Source organism: Dreissena polymorpha, chromosome 15, assembly GCF_020536995.1.
Source record: "Dreissena polymorpha isolate Duluth1 chromosome 15, UMN_Dpol_1.0, whole genome shotgun sequence".
NCBI lineage: Eukaryota > Metazoa > Mollusca > Bivalvia > Myida > Dreissenidae > Dreissena > Dreissena polymorpha.
The window spans coordinates 53,947,243-53,958,464 of NC_068369.1; the positions used below are offsets into that span (position 1 = coordinate 53,947,243).

At 34.7% G+C, this 11,222-nt stretch overlaps 1 protein-coding gene across 1 annotated transcript in view; it reads right to left on the reverse strand.

Annotated features, from left to right (window-relative positions):
- Nucleotides 1-7,638: 7,638 nt before the first annotated feature.
- Nucleotides 7,639-11,222, reverse strand: part of LOC127859299 (uncharacterized) — a 19,775-nt gene continuing 16,191 nt past the window's right edge. The window contains exons 13-15 of the mRNA XM_052396554.1: nucleotides 10,908-11,104; nucleotides 9,694-9,762; nucleotides 7,639-9,314 (exon numbers count right to left, since the gene is read on the reverse strand). Of these exons, the coding sequence (XP_052252514.1) occupies nucleotides 8,863-9,314; nucleotides 9,694-9,762; nucleotides 10,908-11,104 (718 nt within the window). The 3' untranslated portion in view covers nucleotides 7,639-8,862. The remainder of the gene's footprint in view (nucleotides 9,315-9,693; nucleotides 9,763-10,907; nucleotides 11,105-11,222) is intronic.

Sequence of the window (11,222 nt, forward strand, 5' to 3'; positions counted from 1 at the left end):
TTCGAATATATGTTTTATATAAAGTTTTTGTGGGACATTTCTTTTTCAGATGCTCATTCAACTTCATGTCATTTCTTAGTTCTACAAAAACTTGTGTCCGATGTATTACATTTCGTAGATCATTACATTTGCATCACACTCGTAATTTTATGTTCACTAATTTACAGGGTTTTAAAACAATATGCAAAATTAAGTTAAAGTCTCACTGGCAGGCATCTTTGACTTTGAACTACTTTAGAAAATAGGTTAAGGTTTTACTATATACATATACACTGCAGATACAGGAAACAAACGTTCTGACTAAATTTCATGAAGATTGGTTGGGCCAACAAGAGCACCGCATAACGGGTGCCAACGCTCGGCTGGGGGTGCAGTTTTGAATAAATGAAAGCTTTCAAAAAAATTTCTTTAGGGGTGACCTTGACCTTTGACCTAGTGACCCAAAAATGGGTGTAGCGTGCAGAACCCATCAAGGTGCATTTACATATGAAGTTTCAAAGTTGCAGGTGGAAGCACTTCGATATTCCACCAAATCCAACAAAGTTTATTTTTATTTTATGCTTACAAATGATTATTTTTTGTATTTTTGCCATGTATTTCAAAAGGAATCTCTTCTCTTGTTTTTATAAACATCTATGCAGAGTAATCCCCATTTGTAAAAAATGCCTTTAATTGGGGGTCACAATAGGGAAACCATAGGTTTCTAAAAAAAAGTTCCGGTAAAAAAAATATATGGATAATTTTCAATGATATTTTTCACTGTTTGAACCAGTAAAATATCAGTTTTATTTCACTGATATTTCACTGTTTCAATTGGAAAGCATACAATAAAATGAGATATTTTACATAATACAGGAGATATTAACACTTTACAATCAATACAAATCGCGGGAATGCGTTCGTTTAATTTTTTTATCTTAAATACTGAATTGTATATATTTACCTTTTATAAAGCTGTTTCCTTATGCCTCATTGGGATAACGAATACAGATGTATGAACAAGTAACCCTCTTACTATCCATCTACAGCTGCTCGGTGTCTATCTGCGCACTTGTACTGTTGCAAGATTTGGTCAGCATCATTGGAGTAAACTCATTGATTACATAAAATTCCCCCAATGTGTCGAATAAAAAGCTCACGACCTTATCTTCAGACCGAGAAATATTCCTACCTTAATTATCCAACTTGTTACATCAGTATGATCTTCGAGTGTCTCTGAACTCAGTTTGTGCTTTGGACCATTATGTCGTTTTGTAAATTGAGTCAGATATATAAAGGATTGTTTTACAGCTATCTTTACTTCTTGTCTTAAAATTAGCAAGTAACTTAACCCATTCATGCCTAGCATCTCGAAAAAAGGCCTTGGCAAACAGCGTAGACCCAGATGAGACGCCGCATTATATATATAAGTAAAAAAAATAAAAATTTTCGACGAACTTTTTTGTCATGTTATCTTTTATTACTAATGGACACTTTTGAGAGTTTTGGAGGGGGTAGCAGCTGCGGGAGGGGGGGGGGGGGAGTAGTAGCTAATGCCGAGTGCTTGTGAGCGAACATGCACGCTTTTATACGTTGCTGTAGTATATACAATTATCTTTAAAGCGAGACTGCACGATTTTTGTATGTGTTAAATGGTAATATATTGATAAAAATATGTTACAATAACACAAAATAGGAAAGAAAAATTATACATTGAAGACGAATTTTATAAAATGCAGCAAAGACAAATTAGCGCTCCGAGCCGATTGTTACGAAGATATTTCGTACATATTTTCCTACAATAACCGAAGAATTCGTCTTTTTATAAGGATCGGAGTTCGTATTCGTGTGTCGTATAAATAGATATCGTTGCAGGAATTTGAAATGAACCGTTAAACTAAATTTAGATTCATATCTTACATGCATGATATACATGCTGGTGAATTCGACTGTACATAATTTTCGATTTCAGAATCAAATATCTGGCTTATTTCGCATTTTCTTCTTAACTTTTATTTTAATTTATATTGAAATATATGCATAATAAGTTTTTTACACATTTTATATGAATTCATCAATATTTGACAAAATCGTAATTAAAGTCTCGCTTTAAAGCATAACATATGCAATGAAAAACCGTTAAACGTTGTATTACTTAAACCATGTCGGTTGATTATTATTCACAAACGAAACGATATTTCAAAATACTTATACATTTAAGTAATGAGTTCTTTTTTCTTGTTTGTTTTAAATGTATAATTTCTCTTTGAAACATTCAATACTGTTTTTGAAAGGGATTGTATAAATCAAGTAAGTTTCAATATCAATCATTTTATTTACAAGAAAAACATTTTATTTTTGTCAGTAGACAAAACATAAAATAATACACATAAACAACGAACATGGGCAAGATAAATATAGTTTAGTTTAGTTTAGTTTATTAGATAATACAGTAGGCAATATGCCCATGAGTATACATGAAATATCAAATACAATAAGCAAAAACACAAAGTCACAGGTCATTCGAATCATAGACATCAAAAATACATCGGTACAATGTAAAGCAAAGTATTGGATATTTTATAAGACAATATACAGCAAGAGGCTGTGCATAAGTATATACAAAAGTCCTACCCTAATCATAATACGTATTATAAGTATTTCTTATTTCCCATGCTTTAAAAATAAACATAGCTAAATTTTTAACTATATTGCTATTTTGAGAGGTCAATAAATCTATAAACTTTAACATATTTGGTCTTACGTAATAACATGGTTTTAAATAAGCTTTTCTTACATCAGTATATAATGTACACTCCATAACAAAGTGGTATTCGTCTTCTAAGACATTGCATAGAGTACATTTTCTTTCTTCATAAGGAATAGCTATTGGTTTTTGCCATCTACCCGTTTCAACTTTAAGCTTATGTGCAGAGACTCTTAATCTAGAGAGAGCCATTCTGTACTTTGGGATATTTACATCACTTAAATAGGATTTAAGTTTAAAATCGGATATTAATATGTATGTTTTTGCTCTAGTTGATTCACTCAATTCGGTTTTCCAATTTTGTATAAACATATCTGTAACTCTTACTCTAAAAATTTTCAAAAATATTTCTACATCCCCTACCCCTTGGTTCAGCCACACATCGTTAAAACCACAATTATCTAATAGACTTTTTACCATGTAGGCCCAAGATCTGTTATTAGGGTACGTTTCTAATTCTCGGAACATAATATCATAAACAAGTTTTACATATTTAATATCATGTGTGTTTATTATCTTTAACCAATATCTAATTACATTAATGCTATGTCTGACGGATAAAGACGTTCTTCCCAATTCTCCATATATAAAGTTATTCTGTGTTTGCCTTCGTACTCCTAATAATAATTTGCAATAATTTAAATGTATTCGTTCTATTTTTATATTGCTCTGTAAACCCCATATTTCGGATCCATAACTTAAAACCGGATAAATCAATTTATCAAATATTTCTAATCTGTGTTGTATTGTAATGTTATAAAATTTCGACAAATATTGTCTTAACTTAAAAATAGCTTTCAAAGATTGTCCACACAGACTATCAAACGTTTTAGAAAAAGAGCCCCCTGAGGAAAAGACAAAACCCAAATATGTAAAGTTATCAACAATTTCCAATACATTGTTATTATATAAAAATCTCATATTTTGTCTAAGTCTTCCTCCTTTTTTAAAAACCATGATTTTAGTTTTTTGTGTATTAACCGTTAACTTCCATCGATCACAGTATTGTTTTAACAAATCTAATCCTATCTGTAAGCCAGTTTCACTTTCTGAAAACAAAACAATATCGTCAGCATATAACATTATTAATAATTTTAAGGTGTCTAGATTTATACCATCATAGTTATTTGTCAGCAAATATTCCTCAATGTCATTCAAATACATTGCAAATAAAAATGGAGACAATGATTCACCCTGACGTACCCCTAACAGGCATGTAAAACTATCGCTAACCTCATTGTCATATTTTACCATTGATTTAACAATACTATACATTGAACGAATAATGTTTAATATTTTCCCTCTAATACCAAGCTTTATCAGTTTATACCACAGAATATCTCTTACTACGTAATCAAATGCTTTTGTAAAATCTATAAATGCTACAAATAGTTTCTTTTTCTTATTTAATAAATGCTGTATTACGTTATGCAATACAAAAATATTATCTATTGTGCCCATGTTTTGTCTAAATCCTGCCTGAGCCTCAATGTAAACATTATACTTTTCCGCCCAGATTGTTAGCCGGTCATTTAAAACTTTTGTAAATAATTTGCCTAGTGCACTCAATAAAGTAATACCCCTGTAGTTATTCGTATTATTAACATCACCTTTCTTATGCAATGGGACCACATAACCCTCTGACCATGTTTCTGGGAAGTAACCCGAATCAAAAAATTTATTAAATAATGTGCAAAGAACTGTCGCGAACATGTCTATTTCACATCCATACTTAAAAAATTCGTTAAGGAAGTTATCTGGACCACCCGATTTGCCATTTTTTAGTTTTTTACAACATTTTTTATTTCATGCGTGGTAATAATATTATTCAATTCTTCAAACATTATGTTTAATTCTCCCCCTAGATATCTCTCGTCAAAATATAAAATGTCTTCATCTGGCTGAAAAAACACAGAATCGGGATCATTTACCGATTTAAAATAATTTAAAAAATCATCTGATGACAAAGAACTAGCATTGCCCACAACCGATCCTTTTAACATTTTCCAATATAACTTTGCATTATTTTTTCTGGCTAATTCCAATTTATGCGTTTGCAGTTTATCATAATCATATTTTTTATCTCTAACACACTTTTTATAATTTGATCTAGCTGCCACCATGTCCCTCCTTGTATCATCGCAAGGATTATTTCTGTAATAATTAAGAGAAGTATAATAATAATTTTTTAAATTTTTACACTCATGGTCAAAGTATACACCATCCTTATTGTGATTTTGGTTAAAAAAATTACTATGTAAATTTTGTTTAAATATAGGCTTACATACCCCATCCAATATATCTGTAAAAGTTTTAACATTTAAATCTAAATCCTCATGTGAGTTTGACAAAAGAATGTTTCCACAAAGAGATTCAAAATGTATAGTATTTTCTTCCGAGCTTAATACATTCATGTACAAATCTTTTTTACTATCATCCCATTTATATTTGTATAACAATTTAACATGATCCCCTTTATTTTTGACATCAACAAAATTATCCAATGTGTGCATATTTAAACTAAACGAGATAACACAGTGATCGGACACAATATTAGGATCGTAAATTTCAAATGTTTTAAACAGTTTAAGAACATCGCTTTTACACAAAACATAATCGACAACGCTACACCCTTGTGAGTTTACACATGTGAATTTACCAATGCCTTTATCTGTACCACAGCGGCCGTTTACTATCCTTAAACCTGTCGATATACAAAAATCTAGTAATATTTTGCCATAATCATTTACTGTTTTATCTTGACTGTTTCTTTCGATTGCATCATCCATAACATAATCATCTGGCAACATGTCTAAAATATGTTTATTTTCATAAACTGCATAATCTGGCTTAATTCCCACCCGTGCATTTAAATCCCCACACATTATAAATGTACAATCATTACCATACTCCTGTTCAAAATAAATCATATCATTTGTTAATATATCAAAGATATTATCATCATTTAGGATTTCCCTACTACTACCTTGAGGCACATTGTATATCAAACAAAGAAAAACTTCATTCTGCAAGCCAAATAAATTACCCTTCAATTTAAGCCACATTATACCATCATCAGTGCATTTCACACATTCAACATAATTAAATAAACGTTCGTGTACATATGCTATTACCCCACCGCTGTCCCTCCTTGCACCTAATGTTTTGTTTTTTCTATTTAACACGAAATAATTAAAACCGGCGACATCATATAACAAACTGTCATTTCCCCACGTTTCAGTAAATAACAAAATATCGTGTGTACTAAATAACTGTTGAATTTCAGATATGTCTAATTTATTGTAGGATTTCCCTTTCAGTCCTTGAATGTTTAAAACACAAAACTTGACCTCTCGTAACGCCTCATCGCTGTCCTACTTTCGAACCGTGTTCTGCCTCGTCGCTTTTGAGCTGTCAATTTTATGGGATCCCACGCTGGTTTTCTCAGTAGATCTATTTTTAAGATTCGCTGCAACGGAACTTTTGATTGGAGGATTTACATCGCTTGTCGTATTTACATTTCTGGAGTTTGAGATCATGTGTTGTTTGGTGTTTTTATCGATGTGATTGATAGTGACAGCTTCTGCGTACGACTGATCCTGTTGGAGTTTACGTTCCGTGTACAGCCGAGGTATGTCTTCACGTTTTTTCAGCTCAGTTTGTTCGATGTCATGTGTTATTGTTTTGTTTACATTCTCGGTGTATTGTAATTCGGATGTTTTCCCCGGACAATTTGAGTCTTCAAAAATTTCGCTCTCACTTTCACTTTCGCTGATAGCCGTGCTTATCTCATCATCTATCACTGTGTCTGCCGAGTACACTCTTTCTTCTTTGCCTGTGTTTTGAGGTGTTTTATTTTCATTTTTGTCCGTGTTTCCTACCACTAATCTGTCATTACCTAGAACTTGAAACCATTCGGGAAACATGTCTATAATTGTTCTGCCATTTACACATAGCCTTGCTGGGAATTTAATTTGCACCTTGTGCCTATTCATTTTAGCATTTCTTGCTTCTTGAGATTTAAACAAGCTTGATCGCGCTTTAGATATCTCTTTGGGGTACTGCCTATCAAGTCCAAATGGGCTCCCTTTTAGTTTATATGCATTTTCCATGATTGTCTCGGTATCAACGTAATCCCTAAAACGCACTACCATGGGTCTTTTAGCATCTCTACTCTTAGGGTCGAAACGGCCCATTCTATGTGCTCTTTCAATATGCATATCACTTGTGTCAATATCTAGCTCATCGCTAATAAAATTCAAAACAAGTTGAGTGCAGTTACCTTTCAATCTTTCAGTGAGTCCGTATATCACTATGTTATTCCTCATGCTTCTAGACTCTGCATCTATTGATTTGTATGTGAGCACTTTGGAGTTCAGCCTTTGCGCTTCGAGGAGTCTTTCAATTTGAGTAACCCTGTCACTCATTTCTAGGTAACTCTTGTTGATACATTGTATTTCCTTGTTCCATTTACCCTGCTGATTTTCAATTTCACTAATTTTTTGATAGTTTTTGTTCAGTTGCTCAAATATCGATGTGAGTTTATCATCTACTGTCATTTTTGCAAATGAATTTGAGGAAATAGACCCACTTGATCCACTTTTAAATTTTCTCTTCTTTGTTTTGTTTACAATTTCAAACCCGCTATTGGCGCCATTTTGACCTTCCGTATACCTGTTGGTTGTTTCAATGTTATACATCATATTATCCTCACTTTCTGATAAATTTCTATCTTCCATACTTTTATTAACACTCCACTATATGTACGTGCACACAAAAAATGAATTATTACTCCTTTATATCCTTAAAACATGACTTTTATAAATTCTCTCCTTTTACACGTCTACACGAACCCGTGACCCATGACCATATATATACATAGACATACACAAGTATAGTACGAGACATAGCTTAAGACATACATGTTGATAAAAAATTAAATTAGGACTTGACTAGAAGACGATACAAAGAATTTAACAAACAATAAGCTCAATAACAAATTAATTGTCAAATATTGATGTGCGTATTTTTAAGAAATAACGGACGCCTTATTTTAATACTATTTTAAAGAGGAGTATTAAATTTATCTGCTTTGTAATAACATAATTATCGGAAACATTAAAAAAAATCATAAAATATGAATATCACTTTTGTAAACGGGGACGCCACAAAACACAACCAATACAAAAATATCACAGACAAGTTCAATGTTTATGGTATAGAAATATCAAATGTAGAAAAACAAGAATATCAAATTACATAATATAGCAACAGATCAATATCAATGGACATTTGGCACGCGTGTAATGTTCGTATGTAACAGTGGCATACCTGCGAATTGTAATCGAAGTTACATCCCTGGTTTGAACAAGGGACGGAACTCCAATTGGCATTCGAATTTACCCCCTTAATCAGAAAATCGCTTCTCTTCACAGCAAAAATACGAAACAGGTCACGTTTAATTATTTAGAATAGTTTTAGGGAATTATTTTTTTTTAATTCCAGATCCCTATGAGTTTAAGAAACGGCGATATTTTCTGAGGGGGAGGGATATTATTTTACCATGAAAGTGATGCAGGCGCTTTGACTGGAAACTATTGAAAATATGTTTGAAATGTGGCAAAAAAAATACCCGTTATAACCAAAACAAATAACGGGAAGCTAACGAGCGAAATAAATTCGCCGAAATAATTCACTTGAAGAGAAGCGACCCTGCTGGAGTCTAGGATTCAATGAACGTCATTTACGGATATTCCTTACATAAGAAATGAAATCAAAATCGTAAGGAATGATCTGGAAACGTTGCAACAATTAATATTTTCAATGCCTTTAGCTTCGCCTTAGTTCAAGGGTGTTCATTACTTTATGCCGAAAATAAATTGAAATGAACACTCTGTAAGGCGCTTTTATATATATATAGAATTGAGTATCACATGTCTTTTCATCAATGTTCCTATTTGTTATCGAATCGAAATAACCAGAAGATGTTCAGTTAGTTAAACAAACGTTATCTTTAAAACGCTAGTCGAAAAGAAGAGGAATATACGGAATAACTTTAATAGGAACATCGATTTATGACGATCAAATTAACGGTATAAATAAATGTCAATATTAAACTAATGTCCTTTCCCAGACACAAAAGTCGCCGACCGGATATTGTCTCGCATACCTAACGCCGACCCCAACATCGTCGATTCCGTCCGCATGCGCTCGAGGTCAAGGTTCAAGTCCACGTGGTCGTCTACGGTGTCGGTGAGCGACACGTCGCCGTCGTCTTCGGGTATCAGGATGCTTGAGTATTCCGAGAATGCCGCCGGCGTCCTAGCGTAGTCCGCCCGGAAGCGCGGTCCGAGTTCCGCCTGCATCTTCGCGATCTCGGCGCGCGACCGAGAGAGCCCCTGCAACTGATAGTCGGTGACCGTGGTGTTCGAGCGTGATATAGGCGTCAGGAAGTTGTCGGAGCGGGACTCCGGGAAGTTCAGCGGCCCCTTGGTACGCATCTCCTCCACGATGCGGTCGTTGACGTCTTGCAGCGCCTCTCGGATGGCGTCCTCGGCCTTCTCGTCACCTGGGAAACGGGATGATGAACGGGCAGTTTTTGTAATGTTAGTCGTGTTTCGCATTATCAAATACCTCATATGCATATAAATTGTAAATAAAGTGATTCGACGTATCAGAGATCTTGCGACAACTTTAAATTAACTCTAAATTTCGGAGTTTGAAGTACAGACGTTTTCGATAATTGTTTTTCAGATAGTATACATGCACATTCAAAAATATGTTGAAACCATAAACATACATTAAGCCTTTATGTAAACGCGTTGGTAAAAAATATCAATATCTTGTTTAATACCCCAAAGCTCGGGATTGCTACATGCTATACAAAACTAAATATCCGCGGTAATACAAAGCACAACGTATCAGTAACGTCAAGCCTCATTACCAACCTTGCATGCGTGCCTGGTCTAACGCCTTCTCAAACGTGTTAAAGGCAGCGTGATACTGCTTTAACTTCACTGAAAATAAAATATCACTCTGAATGTATTATATTCACAATGTTACAAGTTTGCAATACTCTAACTTAAGTTATACTACAATTTCTAACCCATTTATGCCTAGCTTCTAGAAAAATGGCCTTTGCAAACAGCCGAACCCAGATGAGACGCCGCATGATGCGCCGTCTCACCAGGGTCTGCGCTGTTTGCTTAAAGGAATTTCTGTAAGAAATATTATAAAAATAAAAATAAATATACTAGACATCCCTAATTTTGGAAATAAATTGACCCAATTTAGAAGGAGGGGAGAGTCCACTAGGCATAAATGGGTTAAATGTAGTATGCTCTGGGATATTTGATCATTTTCAGTAGCAGTCTAATTTCAAATAACTAGACATGTGTCCGTCGGATAAGGCCGCCCACGAATTCTGCCTTTGAGGGAAGACGCCACATGTGTAAAAAACATGAAGGTGCGCAACTTCACATGCTGGTAAATATGTTTGTAAAGTTTTTGCACTCTATCAATAAAAAGTTTTAGTTATGCGCGAAACAAATAAAAACCTGTTATGTTTTGCTTTTTTAAAAATGGACCATAAATAGTATTTTTTCGAAAACATTCGAACCGAAAGGTGGAGGTGCGCAAATTAACAAGTAGGTTAATATGTTTGTTAAAGTTAGTCATGCATCAGCAATACGTGTAAAGTTACGCCGAGGCTAAAGACCGACGGACGGACGTAAGGTCGAACGGGCGGAAAGACAGATGGGCTGAAACACGGACGGACGAGTACAAATCTATATTTCCCCTCTTGAATGTGGCATCACGTACAACATACAAACAAAAATGATAGGAAAGAAACAGTACTGTAAAAAATACCTGAGTAAGTTGTAGTTAAAAAGAAAAGACACAAATAAAGGCGTTCTACGATTGCAAAAATAGCACATAGATTTTTTGAATGAGCTGTATCTAGTACGTGCGCAGAATACAGCTATTAAGAGCGCATGTAATAATGTATCGATGATCTGCTTATTATTCTCAATGGTCAGCTATCGCGTCCACACGTAATAGCTATATGATATCGCATTGGCCGTTTACTTCAATTTCAGAACGACAACGACATTATCTGCCAAACGCTTTTGCTTCAAAATCTCGCCGAACCGGTGCTTACCCTCCGCCACGCCCATGAGCACACAGGACTGCAGCTGGTAGCTCCACTCCACGGCCTCGGATGCGGCCTCAAGCGACTTCTTGGCGGCGTCTTTTGCATACTCGAAGTCGCCGAGCGCCAGGAAGCAGTTACCGATCTCGTGGAACAGCCAAGCCGTCTCGATGCGCGTCGTACACATAGGGGTCTTCCGGAGGAAACTGCCGACAAATTGGGGTCGGTGAAAACGGTAATGACTTAACATCGATATCATGCTATACAACCAGTAAACCCAATTAATAAATTGAAAGGGCTAAATCCCGAATTAAACACAGCCTA